We start from the raw sequence: 26,402 nt of genomic DNA, 5'->3' as shown, positions 1-26,402 counted from the left end.
GAGTTAGGCACTAGAGATTCAAAGACAACTATACATAACAATATCTGCCTTCCAGGAGTTTCTACTCTATGGAGGGTACACATCATTCAAAAAAGATTCGTAGATATAATTTGAGAAGGAGGTTAATAACTGGAAAGGTAATAACTGGGATGACTTGGAGGCAGACTCTGAGTTTACACTTGAAAGAAGTTTAGGATTTTAAGAGGCAAAGGGAAGCAAGGAGAGATGATGGTCCAGGCATGAGGTGCTTCCTGTGCCTCTAGTAGTCCTAATTCATATCTGGCCACTTGACTCAGATACTCTGGAGGAGAAAGTGAGGCTGGTGACTTTGTATAGCCCCCCTCACTCAAATCCAATTCATGTGCTTGTCATGGCATCACCTACTGGATGTCATGGTCTTCTTTGAAAATGAAGTCCTCTCTACTTGTGCAAGTAGGCAGGTGATGAGCCTACTGAGTTCAGGGGTCAGCAAGTAACTCAGTTTGGTCAGAATGAAGTGAAATAAGTCTGGAAAGATAGAGTCAAATGGGAAAGGCTTTTTTTAAAGTTTTTGCAAGGCAATGGGGAGGTTAAGTGACTTGCCCAAGGTCACATAGCTAGGTAATTATTAAGTGTCTGAGGCCAGATTTGAACTCGGGTACTCCTGACTTTAGGGTCGGTGCTCTATCCACTGTGTCACCTAGCTGTCCCTGGGGATGGCTCTTTAAATGCCAAGTTGAGAAGCTGGCATAGTGGGGAGAGGAGGGAGGTTCTGAAGTTTCAAATCCTCCGTTCCTTACTACCTAAATTACCTTGGGCAAATCACTTAAGATTCAGGTTCCTCATCTGTAAAATAAGAGATGGCCAAGATGACTTCCAGAGTTCTTTCCAGTTCTAAATCTGTGATCTTCTTTTATCCTGGAGACAATAGGAAGCCACAAAGGGTTGGGGTTTTTTTGTTGTTGTTGTTGTTGTTTGTTTGTTTTTGTTCTTGTTCTTAAACTGGGGAAATGACATATTCATATCTTTCTTTTAAGAAAACTATTTGGGCATCTGTGTGAAATAGAAGTAAAATTGGAAGTAGAGAGACCAGTTAGGAGGCCACTGCAGTGGTCCAGGAGGGGAGGATGAAGGTCTGAATGAGGAGAATGGTCAAGGGAGTGGAGAGAATGGGGAGATGAAGAGGCCATGGAAATGACCAATTGACAAGCCTTGGCAACTCAGAATATCACATAGTGAGGGAACAAGGTTTGGGGGGAAGTGAGGACTTTTGAACCCTAGTCACTTACTTTCAATACATGGACATAGTTACCACCTATGAACCCTAACAGATAGCATGCAGCATCCAATCAATCAAGAAGCATTTATTAAGAACCTATGAAGGGGTGGCTAGGTGGTGTAGTAGATAGAGCATCGACCCTGGAGTCAGGAGTACCCGAGTTCAAATCCGGCCTCAGACACTTAATAATTACCTAGCTGTGTGGCCTTGGGCAAGCCACTTAACCCCATTGCCTTGCAAAATAAAAAAAGAACCTATGTAACTGAAATCATTATCTTCTCATTAGGCTACCTGCACTGAACAATGTTCTCCATCTCACCAAAATAAAAAAAAAGTTCTAAAAAAATTTAAATAAATTAAACAACTAACCAAATAAAAGATCTTAGCTCCATAAGTTAGATAGCCTGGCTATTACAGATGCGCTTTACTTTATATTGCCTGGAACCAGCCTTCCAAGTCATCTTGATACCATACTTAAGGTATATATTTCTTTCTGTCCTTTTATATGTTTTCTCTCCGACCTGGACTCAGAAGGACCCAAGTTCAAATCTGGCTTCAGTCACTTACAAGCTATGTGACTGTTCAATCTCTTCACCCCACTTGACTCAGTTTTCTCATCTGTAAAATGAGCTGGAGAAGGAAATGGCAAATCAAATATCTTTGTGAAGAAAACCTCAAAGGAGTCACAAAAAGTTGGATGTGAGTGAAATGACTGAATAACAACTAGTTCCTACTAAAGGCTCTTCTACTTAAATCTGAGCAAGAATGACAACAATCAACAGTCTGTCTTCAGGTAGTTTACATTTTATTGTTAAGCAGACATTATATTCTTCTGGGAAACATTAGACTACTTGTATCCTACCAGTCAATTAAATTCTAATCTATAATCCCAGCAGACAAGGAAGTTCCTTGTTGTTAGTCATTTCAGTTGTGTTTGATACTTCTCATTTTCTTAGCAAAGATACTAAAATGATTTGCCATTTCCTTCTCCAATTCATTTTATAGATGAAGAAACTGAGGCAAACAGAGTTAAGTGACTTGTAGGGTCACACAGCTATTGTCAGAGGTCATATTTGAACTCAGGACTAATGCACTGTAATTTAGGCCGAGAGTAGTGGTGGTGACAGGTGAAACCTCAAATTACAGTTAATCACTGAAGAACAGTTTTGGAAAGGCTATGGAAACCCCCTTTTGGGAGCTCTTAAAATCCTTTGTTTCCTTCAAAACATAATCCAAGTACCACCCCCTACTTTTCTGATTCCTCCCAGTTGCTAATGCCTTCCTTTCCTTATTGATCTTTTATTGATTTTGTATATATTTGATAATACTCATTCAACTCCGCTCTCAGACTTGCTTTACAACTTACTGCAGATCTAGGCTTGGACCTATCTCAATTTTCCCCAGTTAGTTGCTCCGCTCCTTCCAACTACTTGTTTCTATTTTGAATATGCTGTTATTGTTCAGTTGTGTCTGACACTATGTGACCCATTGGACAAGTCCATGGGTTTTTCTTGGCCAAGATACTGGAGTCATTCACCATATCTTTTTCTAGTTGTCCCACAGATGAGCAAATAAGGGTTAAATGACTTGCCCAGGGTCACACCCTGAAGGGTCTGAGGCCAGATTTTAATTCAGGTCTTCCTGACTCCAGGTCCAGCACTCAATTCACTGCCCACCTAGCTGTCCTATTTTTAATACATTTAGTATTTAGTAATTGTATTTAAAATATAATGTTTTCTTCCATTAGTGTATAAGTCTTTTGAGGTTGAAAATTGTTTTATTTTTTTATCTTTGCATTTCCATCCAGTCTGGTGTCTGGTTCATAGTAGGGGTTTAAGAAATAAATACTTGTTGCTTGATTTATTAAATCAGAAAAATCAGGATCTCAATTGGAGCAAGAAGATAAGAACTGGAAATACTGAAAAAGTTGGAGGTGACTTTCTTCCTGTTACTTTTTCATCTGGATCTGAAACTGGGACATGGGCATGGTCCACATGGATGTTTCTATTCCTTTTGATTCTGTTAGTTATAACAGCAGTTATAGAGCTCTCATTTCATAGTTGACTGGTCCCTGTACTATGAGCTTCTAGATTTTACAGGACTTGTCTTTGGTGCAGTGACACTTCGGTGATGGTGACAAACCTTAGATAGGCTAGGCCTAGGGGAGCTGAACTAGAAGAAAAGTGACCAAACAACATTTTCAGGTGAAGAGAAGTTGGTCTCATTGCAGGTGTTAGTTGTTCAGAGAAGACTATAAGCATCCTAAGGGTAGGACTTGTTTTCTTTTTCTATATATTGTCATTCTTTATACACAGGGGCTGAATAAATGTTTGTTGACTTGAACTGAATTGGAGAGAAGGGGTGTGTTGAGCAAGTTGGAACAGAAAGGATTTAACCCCCCCCCCAAAAGACCCAATATTCACATGCATACAATTAATCTTTAAACAATCAAAGACTTTGGGGAGCTTGTCTGACTGTAGCAACACCTCTTCCCTTTTCTCCTTCCTATTCCCATCAGTATTAGCTGTTGGTACTTCTCAGATATCTCCTATCCTCCTTTTTTTTCCTTTAAAGCTTGTTAGTCCTAATAAATTTCTTTTTTCTTTTTTGAAAGAATTTTTTCAGCCTCAGACACTTAATAATTACCTAGCTATGTGACCTTGGGCGAATCACTTAACCCCATTATCTTGGAAAAAATAAAAAAAATTAAATGTTTTTATTTTCTCTCATTTACATGCAAAAACAATTTTTAACTTTCATTTTTTTTATAATTTTTGAGTTCCAAGTCACTCCTTTTCTTTCCTTCCCCTTTCTTGAGAAGTCAAGCATGCTGATGGAGATTATACATGAGAAGTCATGAAAAGTCATGAAAAACATATTCCATTTTAGCCATGTTGCAAAAGAGGACCCAGAACAAAAAAGGGAAAAAATAAAGTTAAAAATATTCTTTGATCTGCATTTCAACTCTATCAGTTCTTTCTCTGGAGGTATATAACATTTTTTATCATGGATCCTTCTGAATCATCTTGGATCATTGTATTGCTGAGAATAGCTAAGTCATGCACAACTGATAATTGTTACATTACTATTATCACTGTAACAAAATTTCATTTTTTTTTAGTTCATATAAGCTTTCCAGGTTTTTCTGAAACTGTCCTATTCTTCATTTTGTTATAGTCCATTAGTATTCCATCATAATCCTATACCACAACTTCATGGGCATTCCTTCAATATCCAATTCTTTGATACCACAAAAAGAGCTACTATAAATATTTTTGCACCTATATGGCAAACAAAATTTCATCTGTATAAAACATACTGCTGGAGGAGTGGCAGGGAGGTATGAGGATGTGGGGCCCTTTATCCTCTTAGAGAGATAGAGGTATTAAGAGTATACAGAAACCTGTTGATTTCCAGATCCATTCAAAATCTGGCACAAAGAACACATCTGTTCTAGACAAAGTCTAGACAAAGATGTAATTTGTGTGTTTTCAGGACCATATGGTAAATGGTGGGACTTTGTAGTCTCCTATGTAAACTTGTTTTCATGTTCTTGTTTTTGAAAATGTACTGAGAATTTTTTTTTAATCAGGTAGGTAGTGAATTAAATGACTTAAGAAAATAGGTTTTATGTGTTATTTTTAGTGGCTTACTTCCATTGCTGCCTCTATTATTATAACTTGTAGACAAATTTTGTCTAAAAAACCCCAGCATCAATATCAAGTAGTGATTTAACATGATGATGCCACATGGTTTTGGAAGCTTCTAAGGCAGAAATTCTTACTTCAAGGTTTAAGAACTTTAAAAAGAATTTTTGATTATCATATTTTAATATAATTGATTTCTTTTGTATTTAAATTTATGCATTTAAAAATATCATTCTTAGAAGGGGCTTCATAGATATCTCTAGACTGCTAGAGGAATCCATGATATAGCATAGATACTCTAAGAAATAGTATGTCATAGGTTACATTTAAAATTCCTTAAAGTGTGTATATAATTGCAACATATACAATAAAATGTAATATCATAATATCCATTAGAAAAGAATTTGTGTAAAATAATGAAGAGAGAAGCCCTAAAAATAGAGTATATATTGTCTACACCTGTATAACAAGGAAACCTTTATGGAAGTAAATGGACCAAAAAAAACAACTCAAAAAGAGACATGGAGTGGGAAGGAAATGAGTTCAGATCTTCCCTCTGACATTTACTACCTTGGGCAACTATTCTTAATCTCTGAGGGTCTTAATTTCCTCATCTGTAAAATGAGAAGATTGGATAACACAATTTCTTATGTACCTTTTATCTCTGGATCCATTATCTATGATCCCTTGTAGCTGGTGATAGAACTCCTTTAGTAAACAAAGGTGGCTGTTTATAGCTCTCTCTGGTTCTAGCAAGGTAGAAGACACTGAGGGTGAATCTCATTGTTTAATCATTTTTGTCTTGTTTGACTCTACTCAGACTCTTTGCAATCCCATTTGGAATTTTCTTGGCAAGATACTCATTTTATAGATGAGGAAATAGAGGCAGACAGGGTTAAGTGACACAGCTCAGTAAGTATCTGAAGCCAGATTTGAACTCAGGAAGATGAGTTTTCCTGACTCCAAGCCTGATGCTCTAAGCCACCTAGCTCTCTCTAGAGAGAATTCTCTAGAGAGAATGCTAACCTTAAATGTTTTGAGAATACCATTCCTCATGAAGATGTCTTCATCCATCAGTGCCCATTGTATAATTTGGAAGTCCAAAGAATCTGAGCAGGGGCAGCCTATGCCATGGAATGAACAACCATAGTGGATCCATGATCCCTTCCCTTCCTTCTGCCCAGGCCCAAACATGAGCTCATTTTGTGACTCACCATCACCTAGAGTTATCCCAAGGGGACCTCACTGCCATGCAGGGTAAATCTCCATGGGCTAGGGGAAACTCCCCATGGCATTGACTAATAGATGCTAATAATAACTTGGATTTATTCGTACTTTAGACTTAGTAAACGCCTTTCCCCTGTCTCATTTTATACTCAACAACATTGTGTGATGTGGTGTGGTGTTATCTTGGCAGATAAGAAAACTGAAAGCCAGAGAACTCAAATGAAATGTCTAATACATTGTACTGGGTTTGAAGTCAGAGAGGTATCAAGTTTAGATTCTGGTTCTGGTACTTTCTACTTGAGTGACCTTGTTCAAGTCACTTAAATTATATAAGAGGATGAGAATAGATGATCTCTAAGGCTCCTTTCAGTTGTGAATTCTATAATTTCTGATCTTCTTACTGCCGATCCTTTCTTTGATCAATAAAATACTCTATGGAGCAAAACTTGACTTTGGCAATTAAAAAAAAGATCTTTGGAGGGCATGGCTAAGATGAGTAAGGTGGGAGGGTACCCTACTTGGAAATCATTCCCCAAACCAGGGTTTATCTCCCTGTGCCTGCAGAGACTTGGCATCTTGTGCCTGGCATCATGGGGACAAGATGAAATTTTTCCTACTCTTGTTGTTGAGTTAGTGAATCAGACAGAGGCCTCTGCTTAAGAAGGGGTGTGTATTAATTACATAATTCTAGGAGAATGTGTTGTTATAAGCTGTGGTTCAGTATGTAATTTCAGTGTTTGGGGGGATTAACTGTAACACTAACTATTCTCTCCTGAGAGTCTTCTTAAATCCACTATTAGGCAAAGAGTTCCCAACATTAGCAATGTCACCTCATCCAGCCTCACCTTTTTCTGACAGTTCACACTTTGCACAACATGCTCACCTATTCTCCATTCATCCTTATAACAATCCTATCAGAAAGGCCAATCTATCAGTAATCCACATGAAGAAACAAGGGCACATACAAGATGATTGCAAAAGTCACCCAGCTAGTTCATGGTAGAGTTGAGAATCAGACTTTAGGTCAGCTAACTTTCTACAGCCTTAAAAATAGTGTTGAAAAATATGCTACAGGCCTATTGATGCTTACTGAAGGGCATTGATAAAAGGATCTAATTTTTTTAATTGAAATTTTATTTTTCTAATTACATGCTATGGTAATTTTTCATCATTCACCATTTGCATATTTATGAGTTACACATTTTTCTACACCCTCCCTTCCCTCCTCCTCCTCTTCCCCATGGCAGCAAACAGTCTGGTAAAAGTTGTACATATACATATTTACATTTTTAACATATTTACATATTAGTCATTTTGTGTATGAGGAATTAGAACTAAGGGGGAAAGAAAGAAGAAACATGAGGTAGGAAGGAAAAAGAGAAGGTTTTAAAAACTGAACATTCAGATTTCGTGGGTTTTTTCTTTAGATGTGAATGGCATTGTCCATAGCAGGTGTCTCAGGACTGTCCTTGATCTCTGAACTGCTGAGAGGAGATGCATCCCAGAAGGATCTATTTTTGAAGCATCCACAGCTTATTGTGAAAAGAGTTTTAGGAAAGACCTAAATTTGAATCCCACTTCTCTTACTTCCTAGCTATGTGAATGCTGCCAATCAAAGGGCATATTTGAATATGACTTTCCTTTTCTATAAAATGGGGGATCAGTCAGTCAACAAGCTCTCCTTTAGGGGCTGTATGTCACTCACTTCACATATGGAGGCAAAGTCAAAATGATCTTGGGCTTTGAGAAGTTCATATCCTATTAGGGAAACAAGATGTGTGTGTGTGTGTGCGTGTGTGTGTGTGTGTGTATGTATCAGAAAAGGCTTCATGTAGAAAATGGTTAAGCTCTAAAGGCAGCTATGTGATTCAGTCGATAGAGGGCTGGGCCTGGAGTCAGAAAGACACAAGTACAAATCCAGCCTCAGACACTTAGTGACTGTGTTACCCTGAGTAAATCACTTAACCTGTGTTTGCCTTAATCTACTAGAGAAAAGACATGGCAAACCACTCCTAATGATCTTGCCAAGACCCCATGAACAATATGGTCCAAGGAGTAATGAATTCAGAGTTGGATAAAACTGAACAAGTATCCTCAGGGATGATAATACTATAATTCACAGGGTCAAGAAGACCAAATGAGACCAGGCATATGAAGTGTTTTAAAAGAACTGTGTCTACATTAGATATTATTCCTATTAATGGTACGATTGATTATTATTCATTTTTAATCTCCCTGTTGATAGAAGCAACTCTCTTCTAAGCTGAGGTCCTCTAGCATTATTCACTTCAAATACAAGGATAAGTAGGACTGACATTTTCATGAAAATAATTTACCAAAGGAAGATGCTGCTGCTCCTGATGATTTAATCGCCTCCCTCAGCTATTAGACTCTGATTACAATCTGGGAGGGTAATAATATGATATTTTTCTCTAGGAATTTTCAGGTTTCCAATTGTTTTCTCTTTTCTCTCTTAAATGAGAGTTTCATTCAATCCTGTATTCCTGGGAAGAAGCAACTGAAAACAGTCATAGGATTAATTTAATTTCTCAGAACACACTGGGTCTGGCTAAGAAGGGTACTCCTTTGGGGGGGATGACTCATCCATCCCACTCTCTGGTAATCCGGAGTTGGAAGAGACATCTGAGGCAAACTCCAACTGGTTCATTTTGAAGATGAGGAAACAGGCCCAGAGTGGTTAAGTAAGTTGCCCAAGGCCTCACAGGTAGAAAATAGCAGAGGCTGGATTACTATCCAGGTCCATCTTTCTCCAAATCCTAGCTATTTGTTTACACTTGTCTATTCTCCTTTGTATTATATTGTTTTTCTGTGTCTTATCTGCCTTCCTCCTTTGTTAGCTTCTTCTGGGTAGGAACTAGGCCTTATTTATCTTGGTACCTCATAATTAGAATAATAGTTACATTTAAATGACACTTTTAAGATCACAAAATGCTTTACTTTGGAATTTGGCAATAGCCTTGTGAAGCAGGTGATAGCATAATCTCTATTTTATAGATGAGGAAATTGAGGCTGGGAGTGGTTAATAAACTTTCCAAAGGTCACACTTTGATGAGCAAGTATCTGGAGCTTGAGTAGTTTCTGTAGTTTATTTCTCCCCTTTGTTCAGGGGTGTCCAATTTTCATGACCCTATTTAGGCTTTTCTTGTCAAAGGATGCTAGAGTGAGTTGCCATTTCCTTCTCCAGCTCACTTGACAAATGAGGAAACCGAGGCAGACGGGTGAAGTGACTTGCCCAGGGTCACACAGCCAGTAAAATGTCTGAGGCTGGATTTGAACTTGGGCCTTCTTGACTCCAGATCGTGCACTCTTTGCACAGCACCACTTGAACCTTACAGTCATTGGTATTGGTTTAAAGAAGGAATAATATACTTAACATTTGAATATAGAAATTTATCTTACCCAACAGGGAAATAGTAGAGGAGGAGATTAAATAAAGGCTGGGGTAATGGGCTGAGTCTTCCAGAAGGGAGAGCAGATCAGGGGAAGTGGGAGACTGAAGAAAAACACTGATGAAGAGGGAAAGGGTGAAAGGAGAGAGAGGACAAATAGGAGGAAAAATAGGATGGAGGGAAATTTAGGTATTAATCTTAACTGAATGAGAATGAGATAAGCTGCCTCTTAAAATGAAAGCAGATAAGTGGATCAAAAACTAGAATCCTACAGTATGCTATTTAGAAGAAACACATTTGAAACAGAAACACACCACAGAGTGAAGGTGAAAGAGATTGAATCAGAATCTATTCTACCTCAGCTAAAGTTTAAAAAAAGTAAGGGTAGCAATACTAATCTCAAAGTAAAAGTAAAAATAAACCTAATTAAAAGGAAAAAGGAAGGAAACCACATCTTGTGAAAGGTACCATAGACAATGAAACAATATCAATATTAAACATATATTTGCCAAAGTGATAAAGCATCCACATTCTCAAAGGAGAAGTTAAATGAGTTCCAGGAAGAAATAGACAGCAAAACTATACTAGTAGGGGACCTCAGCTGGCCCCTCTTAGAAATCCATCACGAGGGAGGTGGCACAGTGGATAGAGTACTAGCCCTGGAGTCAGGAGGACTGGAGTTCAAATCTGATCTCAGACACTTAATAATTACCCAGCTGTGTGGCCTTGGACAAGCCATTTAACCCCTTGCAAAAAAAAAAAAAAAACCCAACAACATCATGACCCCTAGACACCCAGGAAAAAAACATGTACAAACAAGATTTATGCAGGATAAATTGAAGTAATCTCAAAGGAAAGGCATTAAGATTAAGGAGGACTGGAAAAAGTTAATTTTTAGAAAATGAGATTTTAGTTGAGACTTAAAAGATGCCTGCACTGTTGGAAAATAAACATAAACCTAAAGCAATGTGCCTATATTATAGCCTAGGAGCTTATAGCCTAGCTGAGAAAAAAATGTAAGGAAGCAGAGAACAAAAAAGGATTTAACTGGGGGACTGGACTGAACATCTCATAAATGTCATCTGATAGACTAGAAAAGTGATGGATTTGGCATCAGAAGGCTTTGAATTCGAATTTCGTCACTAACCTCTCTGAGTCTCAGTTTTCTCAGTGGTAAAATGGCAATAATAGCATTTTACTATCAGCATTGTTGTAAGAAAAATCTCAAAGTGGGCAACTAGGCAATACAATGGATGGAGTACTGGGCTTGGAATCAGGAAGATTCGTCTCCATGGGCTCATATTAGGCCTCAGATATATAACTAGCTGTGTGAGACCCTGGGCAAGTCACTTCACCTATTTACCTCTGTTTCTTCCACTGTTAAAGAATAAGCTAGAAAAAAAGGTAATGGCAAACTACTTCAGTATTTTCAGAAATCCCCCAAAATGGGGTCACTAAGAGTTGGACAGGACAGAAACAGCTGAACAGCATCAACAATAACAAACCTCAAAGCCCCATATAAATGTCAGATGTGAGACCTGATTTGGCCTTTTAAAGGAAGTAGAATTTGGGATGATTTCCAAGTTCTCACTTAGGGCATCAATATCATGAACATGCAGGAGACAGTGAAGATGAAACTGAGCTGCTTAGAGCTCTGTAGACTTCAGGGACCTCCAATTCACAGTAGATCTAAATGAGACCCAAGAGTAAGAAGGAGGAATTCTGGGCTAGGGCTTGGGTCAGGACTGGGTCTCTAGTGAGCATCTCATCCCCAGAAAGCCTCTCCTATTAGAAGGAGAATGTTAAACGAGTCTCAGTTCTGTCTGGTATTCTATTAGTCATCCACTCTTAAAATACTTCCCTCTCAATGTGATAGGAAGACGCCAGCACTCAGCCCGACCAGCATTAACCTCTCACATTTAACTGCTGCTCTGCAACAAGAAAATCTGCCAGTGAGTGCTTGCTATATTCATTCTCCTCTGGAAGCTTAAAGGGGAATTTTTTTTAAAAAGTCTGGCGTCAGCAGAACGTCACTACTCCCCTTTAACACAGACAAGGGGAAAATGGATCAAGGTGACCTGAACTCTCTTTGGGTGGAGATCCTGTTGTCAGAAAACTGTCTTCCCTCCACCTTGGGGTCAAATTGGTTAGACTGTAGAATAATGATGGAGAGGACAATAGAGCTAATAGTAGGAAACTGAGCCCTGCCATGGTACCTTCCTAAGCCTCTCTTTCTTCATGGCAAATCTACCTGTCTCTCAGGATAATTGTGAGGCTCAAAGAAGAGATCTGTGAAAAATATAAGGCACTAGTTCTACTTACTGGTAAGTTAGGAGAGAGAGGAGAGCAAGGCTGTCCTGATTTTTGGCAATATCAGTGGGATTTTGGCAGGACACACGATTGGAAGGGATGTTTGGGACATGATGAATGAGGCTTAGTTTGACCAGAAGGGCCTTGATAGGAAGCATTTTTTAAGTAATTCAATTTAATTCAGTTCACCTGACATTTATTAAACTCTATCCTAGGGCAGAAGTCTGCGCTAGTCTCCAGGAGAGATATAGAGATAAATAATGCCAATTCATAGCCTTTGAGGGGATGCTGGGATTCAGGCATCTGGAGATGACTAGATGAGGCACCGGGATGTTCTTCTTGGTGTTGAATAGGTTGACTGGCCTGAGTCAGATCCTAAAGCGGATGCTTTAAAGCTTACATTGGACTTGGCTAAGAATAGTGACAGGGTTAATATATAGTTTAAATGTTTCTTTTAGTTAAGTCTTTCTAGCCCCTGCTAGCCTCTGGGATTTCTCCCCTTCTCTGAATAACTGTAGTCCTTACTCAAGGGGCTTCCATCTTAAACTGTGTCTTGACATCTCCAGTATTGTTGTCTTGAATTATTCCCTCTCTTTTCCTGTATTTATACTGTGTCCTTCTAATGTTGTATTTATGCTTTGGTCCTTTTATAATTTTGTTCAGTTGGGTTAGACTCTCTGTGACCCTATCGATCATGACTACTGTCCATGAGGTTTTCTTGGAAAAGATACTAGAGTGGTTTGCCATTTCCTTTTCTAGTAGAATAAGATAAACAAAACTTAAGTGACTTCCCCAGGGTCACACAACTGGTATGTATTTGAGAGTAGATTTGAACTTGTCATCCTGACTCCAGCGCTAGCATCCAATCCAAAAAACTCCCTTGCTGCTTCCAGTAATGTTAACAGCTAATTTAAAATAGCACTTTGCAAATTAATAATAATAATAATAACAATAATAATAATAATAATTGTTGTTGTTGTTCAGTCGTGTTTAACTTTTCATGACTCCATTTGGAGTTTCTCAACAGACAGTGGAATAGTTTGCCATTTCCTTCTTCAGTTCATTTGACAGATGAGGAATGAGGCAAACAGGGTTAAGTGACTTGCTCTGGGTCATATAGCTTATGTCCAAAGCCAGTGATGAACTCAGAAAGAAGTATCTTCTTGACTCCAGTCCCCTTAATCTATCCACTGTACCACCTAGCTGTCTGAAGGTTTGCAAAGTAATCTATTTCAAAAGAAGGAAATGAACATTTAAAAGCACCTACCATTTGCTAAGCACTCTGGTAAGTGCTTTATATAAATATTGTCTCATTTGGTCCTCATGGCAACCTTGAGAAGTAGGTTCTATTCTTATCTCCATTTTACAGTCGAGAAAATTGAGGCAAACTGAGCTAAGTTGACTTGCTCAGGGTCACAGATAGGAGTTACCTGAGGCTGGATCTGAACTCAGGTTTTCCTTACTCTAAGCCTAACACTTTATCTACTGTGTCATCTAATTATTTTTAATGAAATAATAATAAGCATGATAATAATAATAGTGCCTACCATGAATTAAACATGATCATTTGAATCTCATAAGAACCTTGGGAAGTAGGAGTTTATTATAATCACCATTTTACAGATGAGGAAACTGAGACTCATCAAGGTTCAATGGCTTGCCCAGAGTGGCACAACTAGTGAATGCCTAAAGCAAGCTATAAACTCAGATTTTCCTGACTCCAAGGACAGAATCTCAATTTGATTCTATGTCTAGCACCCCACTGAACTCAGGAAAGGAGGTCAGTAAGTATTTGTTGATGGATTTTATTTTCTGTAAGTGCTGCTTCCTGACTCTGGGATATTCTTTTGGTTTCCTCTGGATTAAACTCCCTCAATCTGGAGTGACTTTCTGAAGTTGAGGTCAATTTTCCATCTCTCCTGATGGTAATGGTCATTCTCTTGTCCCTAAATGAATGTGTACAAAAGATTATGGTTTATAGGTCATCTCACCCAGTCTGCTTATTTAACAGAGGAAGAATCTTAGAGAAAGAGACAGAGACGGACAAAAAGAAAGAGATTGAGAGAGAAAAACAGATGAATAGAGAGACGGACAGACAAAAGCAGAAAAACAACACAGAGAGACAGAAACAGATGGAAAGACAGAGACAGAGGCAGACAGATAAAAAGACAAATAGACAGGCAAACAGAAAGACAGACAGAGAGATAGATAGATAGATAGATAGATAGAGAGAGAGAGAGAGAGAGAGAGAGAGAGAGAGAGAAACACAGAGTGAAATAGATGGACAGAGAGATAGACAGATTCAGAGAGAGACACACACAGAAAGAAAGAAATGAAGTGACTTATAGAGAGAGTCACATAGAGAGGAAAGAGATTTTACTGAAGTAACTTAAATAGTAAGGTGCAGTATGATTTGAATCCTGGGTCTTCTGACTTCAAATTCAGTGCCCTCTGCATATGTTGGTTGTTCTTCATTAAATTTTTCTAAACCTGACATCATCTTTCTATTTCTGTCTCCAGAGAGGTACAATGGGAGGAGATTGAAAAAGAGGTGCACATTCTGCAGCAGATCCTGTGGGAAAGAAGAGGGTAGGGGCTGCTAGGTGGCACAGTAGATAAAGCACCAGCCTTGGAGTCAGGAGTACCTGGGTTCAAATCCAGTCTCAGACACTTAATAATTACCTAGCTGTGTGGCCTTGGGCAAGCCACTTAACCCCATTTGCCTTGCAAAAACCTAAAAACAAAAATAAACTATAAGAAGAGCAGTCTGACAGGATTAGCACCTATCCAACAAGGTAGCTCTTTGGCAGTTTCTAGTGAGTGACAGGTCCATAAGTTACTTCTATTCTCTGCTTCCTCATAAAATGATAATGAGGGAAGCATTCCCGGATGCCTCTCTTCTCCTAGTTTAGCCATGTCCCAGAAAACAGAAGGTAAAACATTTTTGAGATTAGGCAGCCCACCTGAGGAAGCTCAGGGCTCCCACAGCATAAAGTAATTTTCTTTTCTATTACTGACCATGGATGTCTAGCCAATGTAAAAGAATGTTTTCCCATGATCCTCATCTCCTTTTCATCATGCATTATTATCATCATCTTTAAGATCCAATGTCCCACCAAAGTGTCCCAATTCAAGACTTTGCCTGAAATAGTTCTTTGGTTTTTTTGACCTCAACTATCAAATAAAGAGCTTTGTATCAAATGACTTTTTTGGTCCCTTTCAATTCCAAATCTATTATTCTGTTATGATAATTACTAGGTTTTCCAACTTTTCCTTTTGTTCTGGTCTTGAGGTGGCTTGGTTTAGGAATCCAGAATCCTGGGATCTAGACCCAATTCAGCTATTAATCAATTCATTGTGTGTTCTTACCCTCTCTCTCCTTTTTAAATTTTTTTTTTTTACTGAGAATAAATGGGATAGATTGTCCTTCCCTCTCTCATAAGGTACCTAATTGAAATTCTGGCATGGAAGCATATTAATAGTAATAAAGGTATCATTGGCATCCTAGCTGGAATTAAAACTTCTCATCATTCAAATGACTTTAGAAATCTGATTTTTGACATGTTCATTGCTGTTGGTTATTTTTATTATTGTTGTTGTTGCATTCAACAGTAGATCAACATTTTAGTATGGATTTGTGTTTCCACAGTGGCCAGTTTGCCATAGTGAAGAAATGCCGGGAGAAGAGCACCGGGGCTGAATATGCTGCCAAATTCATCAAGAAACGGCAGAGCCGGGCAAGCCGTCGAGGGGTACAGCGGGAGGAGATTGAAAGAGAGGTGCACATTCTGCAGCAGATCCTGCATCCCAATGTCATCAAACTTCATGATGTCTATGAGAACCGAACAGATGTGGTCCTCATCCTTGAGCTGTGAGTGAAAACTTCTCCTTTTCTATATATTCAGACTAGCTGGGGAAAACAAGACAGGAAAACAGGGAAAAACATGGTGGGGGGCGGCGATACAAGTGGGAAGAGAATGGCCAAGGGCAGATAGGGCTCATCAACAATTCATCAATAAGCAATTATTAAGTGCTGATCATCATCAGACACCATCCTAGACCTGAGAATATAAAGACAAAAGTAAGGCACTCTGCCTTCAAGGAGCTTCCGTTCTTTTTTTTTTAATTGAAATTTTATTTTATTTTTCAAATTACATGCAAAAGTAGTTTTTCAACATTCATTCATCTGTAAATTTTTTGGTTTCATATTTTTCTACCATCCCCTCTTCTCTCCTCCCATTGGAGGCTGCTCTCTCCTGTACTCTGCAGTCCTGTCAAGTTGATCTCTTGAGTAGCTCAGTTAGAAAGAACTCTAGATGGAATGCTAGAAGATCTGAGTTCAAATGTTGCCTCAGACATTTTTTGGCTATGTGAGCCTGCAGGTCACTTCAGGCTGTACAAAGGGGATGATAATAACATCTACTGCCCAGGGTTGTTTTAAAGATCAAATGGGGTAATAGTTGTAAAGCTCTTTTTTTTTTAATAGTGAGTGCCATGTAAATGTTAACTATTATTATTATTATTGATTATCTTCTCTCTATTCCTTGCCCATGGCACTCCGTCTCTCAACGCTTTATCTTTACAAGGACCACACATCATGCAGAATGATCTCCCCCGTCTCCTCTGCCATTTAGGATGTGCTCTGTCTCTGCTGTTCCTTTAGGACTCCCTTTCTATAGCAAGCCAGTCCTGATCTTCTCAACTTCCCTCTCATACCATCTTCTATTGAAGTTGTTGTTCACTTGTTTCAGTCTAATTCTTCATGACCCCATTTGGGATTTTCTTGACAATGACACTGCAGTAGTTGTCTATTTTCTTCTCCAGCTCATTTTACAGATGAGGAAACTGAGGCAAACAGAGTGAAGTGATTAGCCCAGGGTCACCCAGCTACTAGGATATCTGAGGCTGGAACTGAACTCAGGAAGATGAATCTTTTTGACTGCAGACCCAGCATTCTATCCACTGTAATTAACTATCTTGTATTTATTCTGTGTACATTTATTCTGTATATGATGCTTCTTCGTTGTGTCCGCTCTTAGCAGGAAAGCTCTTTGAGATCAGGAATTGTTGGATTCTTTATTCTTCTATCCCCAGCAGTTAGCACATAATAGGTGCTTGATAAATTGATAAAATTTGATTGATAAAATAAACATACAGTCATTGGTGGAGGGAGCCCTGACACCTGGACAAATCAGGAAAGACCTCTTGAAGGACAGAGGAAACATCAGATGTGTAGGCCTGGGAAAGTTTGGCAGAGGGAGGAAGATGAGGTCAGCGGTCAGCAGCTTCCCTTTGCAGTTCATCACTGGAGTCCAACATTCAGAAACACACACTGAGCAAGGGGGGAGGGGGGACTGTCCAGGACAGGGTGTCTCTCTATGACAAGAGACAAGAGGTTACTGGGGTCTCACTTTGTCTATGTTTGGGCCAAGGAACCTGAAGGGGGGAAAAGACCAGAGCACTTCACTAAAAATGATTGTTGGCCTAGAACTGAAATATGGTAAAAGGAGAGCATGAGGTAGGGGTAGAAATAGGAATGAGAAAAGAAAAAGTTAAGGAGAAAAAGAAAGCTATAATAGAAGGATCACTTTTGGTACTTAGGGGTGAAAAATATATTATTATATTTTTATAATAAAATTATTTTATAAAATATTTTTAAAATATATAAAATATATTATTATAAAAATTTTAAAGCTGTCTTGTAATATATGTATATATATATATATGTATATATATATATATATATGTACATGCAGCATAAATTTAAGGGGGAAACCCTTCTCCCCAGAAAACCTATATCCTTGATCCTGTACTTACTAGCTATATGTCTTTGGTCAAGGCTTGAGTCCTATTTTCCTCCCCTATAAAATGGGGATGATAGCAATGTATTACCTACATGTTAGAATTGTTTTGAATCGTATGTTGAATTATATATAAGAAGATGGTTTATAAACTCTAAAGTGCTATACAAGTTTTTGTGTTATTAAAATAATTTTTTGTTGTTTAGTTGTTTCAGTTTTATTTGACTTTTGGTGACCCTATTTGGGGTTTTCTTGGCAAAGATATTGGAGTGGTTTGCCACTTCCCTTTCTAGACCATTTGTCAGATGGGGAAACTGGGACAATCAGGGTTAAGTGACTTGTCCAGGGTCACCCAGGTGTAGTAAGTGTCTGATGATAGATTTGAATTTGGGTCTTCTTGACTCCAAACCCTGTGCTCTATTCACTGTGCCACCGAAAAGAAACGATAATTAAAATGTAATTAATTAACTAAAATTAATTTAATTATATAAGTAAATATAATTAATTTAACTAATCAACTAAAGTTTATTTAATTAAAAAGAAATAAAATTAGCTATCAGAGACCTCACTTAGCATGCTGCTATAGAAGCAGCTAAGGGTCTCAGTGGATGATTTGGAGTTAGGAAGACCTGAGTTGGTCTTCTACTTGAAAGCTAAATAACCCTAGGGAAAGTAACTTAGCCTACTCTCAGTCTCAGTCTCTTTATCTATAAAAATGGGCATAACACTAACCCTCAGCACAGAGGATTATTGTAAGGATAAAATGAAATAGTATGTAAACATTTGGATAACAAATCACTCTACAAGTATTTATTAAATGTTTAACATATCATAAGTACTTTGCTCAGAAATAGGGATACTAAGAAAGGCAAAAGCAACTCTAAAACCTATCTCTGATCTCAAGGAACTCATAGTCTAATGGGGAGACAATATTCAATTAACTCTGTGCCAGCAAGAGATAAATGAGTTAAATTGAACATAATTAGAATTAAGGTAGGTTGGGAAAATCTGCAAATTTGAATGAGCTTTTAAATCTCCTCTCCCTCAGTATGTGTCCATCTCAGGGCCAAAACCACTAAAAGAGAAACCATTAGGGAACATATAGTATTATTTATAGTTAAAGGGCAGATTGTGTGGTATAGACTATAAATCCTGTGAAAATTCGGGGAAGGGTGAGATCATTTTGGACTTTAGTTGTCAAGGAAGGAAGGCAGGAAAGCAGGCGGAAATGGGTCTCAATATGTGCCTGGGTTGAACATGTGTGTTTATGGGGGAGGGATGGGGGGATATGTAGTTTTCATTACTTGAATATACATTCATTCCTGTTTCTTTTGCTTTCCTGACCAGTTTGAAGATCCTTTGAGAGCAGGACCTTTAAAATTTTGTTTTTCATTTGGCCTAGATTAGGTCCAGTTACCCTGTGGAGTGATCGCCACATGCTTCACAAATTGGAAGAATTCTCTAGTCTGCTTATCTTTCTAATTTCTCTGTTTACTCTAGGGCCAAGTCCATTTTTTCTAATGCTGTCATTTATTAGAAATGCTTCTCTCAGAAGTAGGATCTAGGAAGGTCAACATTTAAAAACACATAGAATTTTATATTAAAACAGTAATAATCATCATAGCTAGCACTTGCATAATAACTTAAAGAATGCAAATTGCTTTACCAATGGTATTTCATTTGTTTCTCATGGGCCACCTGGTTTACAGTAAGTATCTTGAGGCTACATTTGGACTCAGAGCTCCTTTTCTTGTTTTGCTTTAATAGTCTTTTAATATTACTAAATCCTTTTATTTATTGGTTTCATGACTAAGCTTAGAGACTCTGTAATATTCTATACAAATATTTCTTCATCATTTTTTTTTGCAAAGTAGTAGGGTTCAGTAACTTGCCCAAGTTCACATAGCTAGGTAATTATTAAGTGTCTGAGGCTGTTGGTACTCTTCCCTCATTTCTTTTTTTATGCCCAAATATTCCATTATATTCAGATACCATAAGTCAGTTTTGGTATTTCTTTTTTTAAAAAAATTATGTATTTATTTTTCCTACATGCAAAGATAATTTTCAATATTCATGTTTTGTATGGTTTTTGGTTTCACTTTTTTCCCTTCTTCCCTTTCCTCTCCCCTTCCCTTGACCCTGAGAAATCTGATATAGATTATACATGTAGAACTATGTTAATCATATTTCCATATTAATCATGTTGTGAAAGAAGAATCAGAACCAAAGGGGAAAAAACATAAAGCATAAAACAAATTTTAAAAATTGAAAATAATATGCTTTGGTAGTATTACTTTTCTGATGTGGATGGTATTTTTCATCATAAGTCCTTTATAATTGTCTTTGATCATTGTACTACTGAGAAGAACTAAATCCTTCATAATTGATCATCATACAGCAATATTTTGCTGTTAATGTGTATAATTGGACTCAGGTCTTCTTAAAGTCTGTTTCTATCTAAAGATCATAAGAACCTGAGTGAGAGAAAAATAGCCTGGAGAGCTGAATCAGACTTGGAGTCTGACAGTATAGCTGATTCAGGTTTTCAGTCTAATGATGTTTAATTTTTTTTTTCCTGAGCCTAATAAACAGATCTATAATCCTGGGTCTCCTGAGTACAGCCTTATCAGTTAATTACAAAAAGTTAATTTGCCTTTGGCTCAAAAATAACTGCTTCTGAGAGACCTTATGGGTGGTCTGGTTCAAACAAAAAAGAATCTACCCCTCAGTGTCCTTAAGAAGTGTTCTTCCAGCCTTCACCTGAAGTTAGCCAGTCACCCAACTGCTCACTATTTCACAAAGCTCCTCTGTTTTTCAAGTTTTTTTTTCCCTTTCATTAAAGCCAAAATCTGCCTCTCTTCCACTTCCACCCTTTGCTTTGAGTTTTTTCTTTTGGTACCAAGCAAAGCAAATCTAAATTCTCTTCCATAGGAGTATCACCGCCCCCCAACTCCTTCCTCCCCAAGTCTCCTCTTTTCCAGGCTAAACATCCTTTAACCTGTCCTTTATGCAATGGTTTTCGGACCTGGCTACTCACTGGCATCTATTGAACTGATGCCCTTCCAAAAATGTAGTTTCTACAATTGAGTCCTTATTGTACCTCATAGACTCCCTTCTTTAGCCTTATCTGCAAAAGGAAGGCAGTAAAACTGTACTGGAGTGAAGGCAAAGGTAGCAGGAACTGGGGGTTCCTTACAATACTAAGATTATGATTCTAAGATAATAATTCAAATAGCAGATGGAAATCTGCATAATATTTTGCATTTGATTTGATGAATCACTTAACATCAAAATGTACAGAAACTGTCCTAATCCTTTAAAAAATGTTTTATTGGGGTGGCTAGGTGGCGCAGTGGATAAAGCACTGGCCCTGGAGTCAGGAGTACCTGAGTTCAAATCCAGTCTCAGACATTTAATAACTACCTAGCCGTGTGGCCTTGGGCAAACCACTTAGCCCCATTGCCTTGCAAAAATTAAACAAAAAAGTTTTATTGATGGGTTTGGTCTTGATATCATACTCATTTCTAAATCATTTACATGTTGAACCCTCCCTTCTTAGGATAAAGAAAAATAAAACCATCTGATATAGAGACCATGTCTGACCATGTATATAACTTTCTGGCATTATAGTCTTCCACCTCTCTCACCTGAGGAAAAGGGTGATGGAGAAAAACAGATATGTCTACATTTATCTATCTACAGTTATCCCTTCTATAGCATGACTTTCCTCATCATTATATCATGGGTTGGCATGAGGAAGTTTTACAGAAGTCACAGATGATACATGAAAGTCAGTAGATGACATAGAGTCTATAGCAAACTATTAAACCTACATTTTACAAAAAGATAACATAAAAATCCCATAAATGGAAAAGAAAAAAATTAAACTTCTTTGATATGAAGGAAAGGCCAAAAAAATTTTGCATGGATTTTGTGGATTGTAGGAATGCCACACCCCTAAACCTTCCCCTCCTCCCCCCAATGTGGAAGGGATAACTATGTAATGTGTGTATTATATATATAATAAATATATATACATAAATAATCTCTTTTCCAGGACCTTCATTGATTTTCCCATTACTTAGACATCATCTTTCTGTTTGAGACTACTTTTATTTACATTTCTAATTCATTTTTCTATATTTCTACATTTCCTCTTATTTCTATTTATTTTCCTTTGCCCATACAAATTTATCTATCTATCTATCTATCTATCTATCTATCTATCTATCTATCTATCTATCTAGTTAGTTAGTTTTTTTAGTTTTCACAAAGCAATGGGGTTAAGTGACTTGCCCAAGGCCACACAGCTAGGTAATTAAGTGTCTGAGGCAGGATTTGAACTCAAGTACTCCTGACTCCAGGGTCAGTACTCTATCCTCTGTGCCACTTAGCTATCCCTTATCTATTTATTAATATGAATCTCTCCATGTTTCTCTGAATTCCTTTTTGTCATTTCTTATTGTATAATACTTTTCTATTATATTCATTATACCATTTCCTCCTAATCATTCTCTACTCAGTTTTTAGTTTTTTTCAAACACAAAGAAATCAGTCCATGCTTCTACCCTCCAACCTTTACCCCTTTATTTTCAGGGCCTTCTAGAAGCTACTGAATCAGGTTGACAAGTTCTGTCTAGTCAGATAATTGGTGTGCATACTCAACGTTGCATGAATGATGCTCTGAAGTCAAGGTTCTAGGAGGCTTGATAATTCATAGCAAAATTAAGAGATATGAAAGGAAAAGGATAAGATGATTTTGTTGACCTATTTGTTGTTGTTTAATTTAATTTTTTTATTCTGAATCAATTTGAATTGAAAAATTAAAAAAGAGAGTATTTCCACATATACAGCAGAACACAAAAGAGGATTGTATATGATGATTGCCAGTCTTCATTTTGTATTACTTTTTTTTACAAAATATATAATTATTTTTAAAACTTATTTTTACTTTAAAAATAGATAATTTTAGGGGCAGCTAGGTGGCGCAGTAGATAGAGCACTGGCCCTGGAGTCAGGAGTACCTGAGTTCAAATCCTACCTCAGACACTTAATAATTACCTAGCTGTATGGCCTTGGGCAAGCCACTTAACCCCATTTGCCTTGCAAAAGCCTAAAAAACAAAAAACAAAAACAAAATTTTCATTAAGAGACTATGAAATTTATCTTTTTCTCAGATAAGAGAGGTGGAGGACTACTGGGATGTAATGTTACATATGTCAGGCCTTTATGTCAGTAAGATTTGTTTAAAGAAAATCATTATTTTACCACTTTTTCTTCTAAGTCATATAGTCTCTAATTCTTTCCTCCAGTTTTTAATTTAAAATTTTAATTTCTTGCTTCATTTCTTTTAGGCATTCATGCAGTCTTTATATAAAAGCCAATTTTTTTCTTTGAGTTCTCTTTTGCAGTTGTTTTAGAATAAGTCTCCTTTTAAACTGATTCTTGGGAATTGCTAGGTCTGTAACAATTGTGTTTAAAATTACATTGATATTTTTGTCTTCATATTGTCCCTGTTTTCCCTATGTCCCTCTCCCTCTTCTATTCAAAAAAGAGATTTTTAAAAAAAAGAAAAAATAAAAAGAGGAAGGGGGAAAGAGACAGCACGAACTGATCTATACAGTTAATCCTTCCACATTACAGGTTAAGGGGCACAGAACCACCACCATCTGGAAAATCTTTGTTAAATATTTTGGTCCTCCCTTTGTAACATAGTAGTTTAATTTTTTTCTTTTTCTTTATAGGGGTGTTTACAGTACCATCTATATATTTTACACATTTTTGAATTCCTAAAACTTTTCTGTGTTGACTGCTGGCCTTTGTGTATCTTCTGTGGCTTCTGCAAAACTCCTCTCAAAGTCATTTAATTTCTTAAGCTGACTGGTGCTATATCAAAACTGCCGTGGGCTGTCTTGATGTGGAAGGGATAATTGTATGTTGAAAAGATCTGACAACAACAGCCCTGCACCTGGGACCACCCCACCTGTGGAAAGGAATGAGTAGGATTGCCTACAACAATTCCTTACATTGGTTAGCATCTTCTTTGTCACTTACATGCACAATAACACCTGTAGATATTGAGAGGAGAGAGAACTCCCTTCAAGCCAGGGTGGTTTAAGAAGCCACAGAATGAGATGTGGGACACAAATTTGGTCTGGAAGGATGGGTAAAGCTAAGAAACCAAGCAGAAGGGAAGGAGCATTCCAGATAAGACTATATCCTTCAGTTGAAAACATGATTGGCTTGTTATAAGTATACATTTCATAGAACTAAGTTTCCTTCTTTGTGGAATATAGCAACCTATGTGAGGAACAATCAATCAATCAGTGAATCATCATTTTTTTTATTTTTGTATTTTTTAGGATTTTTGCAAGGCAAATGGGGTTAAGTAGCTTGCCCAAGGCCACACAGCTAGGTAATTATTAAGTGTCTGAGACCGGATTTGAACCCAGGTACTCCTGACTCCAGGGCCAGTGCTTTATCCACTGCGCCACCTAGCCGCCCCAATCATCATTTATTAAGTACCTACCATGTGTGGTAGACCCTGTGCTGAGTCCTGGGGTTTACAAGATCAACGAATGAAACAATTCTCACCCTTATTTATTTAAATTCATGCAAAATTAAAATAAAGTGAATGAATATAAATATACATAATGTCAAATAAAAATATATTGTGAGTCCTACCAACTTGAACCAATTGTAAGTCCAATACAAATCCTGTAAACCATTATCTAATTGAGGGGAGCAAGATGCTTTAAACAAATCGCATCTTCATTACCTTCTAGATTCTTTATTCAGAGAGACCAAAGGAATGCTGAGGAGGCTTGGAGAGTTATATACCTTCGTTGTACAGCCTTGCCTCAGAAAGTTGCTGGGTCAAGTCCACACATAAATCTATCTGCATAGTCTTAAGTTTACTTATCAGTTTCCCATGTTCCTAGTCTGCTTCTCCCCCTTGTCTAGTATGACTCCATGTCTACCATTGCCAGCTAACCGCTCCACATGCTAGTTCAAATAGTCCTCCTCACTAGCCTGAACAGTTATAGGGCCTTAGAACAAAGCCGGCATCTTGGCAAGCTGACTAAGACTTACAGAAGTACCGTCACTTGTAAACAAGGTGTGTTACTGATTACCTGAGTTCTATATCCAAATATGTTCTGCCCGTTTGGCCTTGATTATATAACCATAATCTCCTAAAATGGGCTTTTTCTGGTCAGGCTGGACTACTGTGATTAAGGGAGATTTATATTTCAATTCAGGCCAATTGGTTTACTTTACATATATACAAAATTAAATGCAAGTTAGTTTCAGTGAGTTGGATGAGGAGATAGACCGATGAGGAAGGGCTTCATGCAGAAACTGGTCTTGGTCTCATTAGTACATTCTCAGCACTTGATCCAAAGAGACTCAGAAACCACCAGTGTACAGGGCATAAGGGAATTAAACTCAATATAGATCCAGGGCTAGGCCTTCATCTTTCATTTTGTTGAGCCTTTGGCAGGACTGTATTTTTTACCCTTCTGTCTTAGCTCCTCATTAACCCCATCCACCTGTTCATTTATTCACTCAGTCACTTGGCAAATGCACACTCAAAATAGTACAAGGTACTTTGGAGAGGAGGACAAGAAAAAAATAAAAGCAGAAAGCCCAATACCACTAGGTTTCTTTTACCATTTAGAAAACACTAATTGCTCCCAGGACTGTTACCATCCTGGCCCAACCACTTGCTATAACCAAGCACAGAGAGATAAGAACATTGTGTCCTCCTTCATCAGAAAGACTGTTAGGTGAAGGAAAGTGACCCTCTCACCCACACAGCTTCATACATTATTGAATGTGGTGAATTATAAACTACTCTGTATTTTTCTATACAAATTCCTTTTTTTTCTTTAATTCTCCTTTTTCTCGCTTTGTGTATGAAAGCAGTTCCTGATGCCACTTACAAATGACATGTCCAAATGAAAAGTTAATTATTTTCTTCCAGGCTAATTTGTTCATTTATCAAACAATTTTTAAAATGACTCTTGAGTACAGTACATTGAACTTGGTACTAAAGGTCACCCTAGGTGAGTACAGACCTCTCTTTAAAGGTATTGAGTGCACCTGTCCTGGGAAAGTTGAGCAGTATGGCTTAACTCTCTGAAGCAAGTAGAAAATGGCAGCCCATTGACTTCATACCTATGAGTGCCTACCAGAGCTCTCCTGAGAGGTAGGATAGATAGCAGAAAAAGTAGAACTTCCTTGATGGACCAACCCCTTACACATCCTCCCACCATGGGATTCAATTCATTGAATCCCAAAGATGTCAATAAAAGACCTCCAAAAGATGTAGGCTCCATCCATGTGGGTTAAAAACTAAAGCTGAGAAACCATGCTGTCCCCGAGTCAATTGAACTCCAAAGTCTTGGGAAACTTAGGAAAGGAGATTGCCCTTTTCCTTTTTCTTTTTCTTCTTAAGCTTTCAGAAATTTGGGAATTGAAACAGCATGTATGACCTAGCAGGAGAGTATCAGTGCCAAGAGGTCTGATTTTATAGAGGTGCTGAGGTGGTACAGTGGATAGGGCATTGGGCCTGGCTCCAAGAAGACCCCAGTCCAGATTCAGACTCATATACTTACTAGCTATTTGATCCTGGGCAAGTTATTTACTGCTGTCTGCCTCAGTGTCCTCAATTGTAAAATGGAAATAATAGCATTTCCCTCCAGGATTGTGAAAAATCAGATGAGAATATTTATAAAATGCTTAATGA

The 26,402-nt window shown here is 37.8% G+C and overlaps 1 protein-coding gene across 3 annotated transcripts in view; it reads left to right on the top strand.

Moving 5' to 3' along the window:
* The window catches only part of DAPK2 (death associated protein kinase 2), a 194,549-nt gene that overhangs the window by 92,667 nt on the left and 75,480 nt on the right, over positions 1 to 26,402 (top strand). For all 3 annotated transcript variants that reach the window (XM_074234366.1, XM_074234365.1, XM_074234364.1), the window contains exon 3: positions 15,502 to 15,723. In XM_074234366.1, coding sequence (XP_074090467.1) covers positions 15,502 to 15,723 — 222 coding nt within the window. The remainder of the gene's footprint in view (positions 1 to 15,501; positions 15,724 to 26,402) is intronic.

This window comes from Macrotis lagotis, chromosome 4 (assembly GCF_037893015.1).
Source record: "Macrotis lagotis isolate mMagLag1 chromosome 4, bilby.v1.9.chrom.fasta, whole genome shotgun sequence".
Lineage (NCBI taxonomy): Eukaryota > Metazoa > Chordata > Mammalia > Peramelemorphia > Peramelidae > Macrotis > Macrotis lagotis.
Note: the sequence above shows the minus strand (reverse complement) of the source record. Positions and strands in the feature narration are given on the sequence as shown.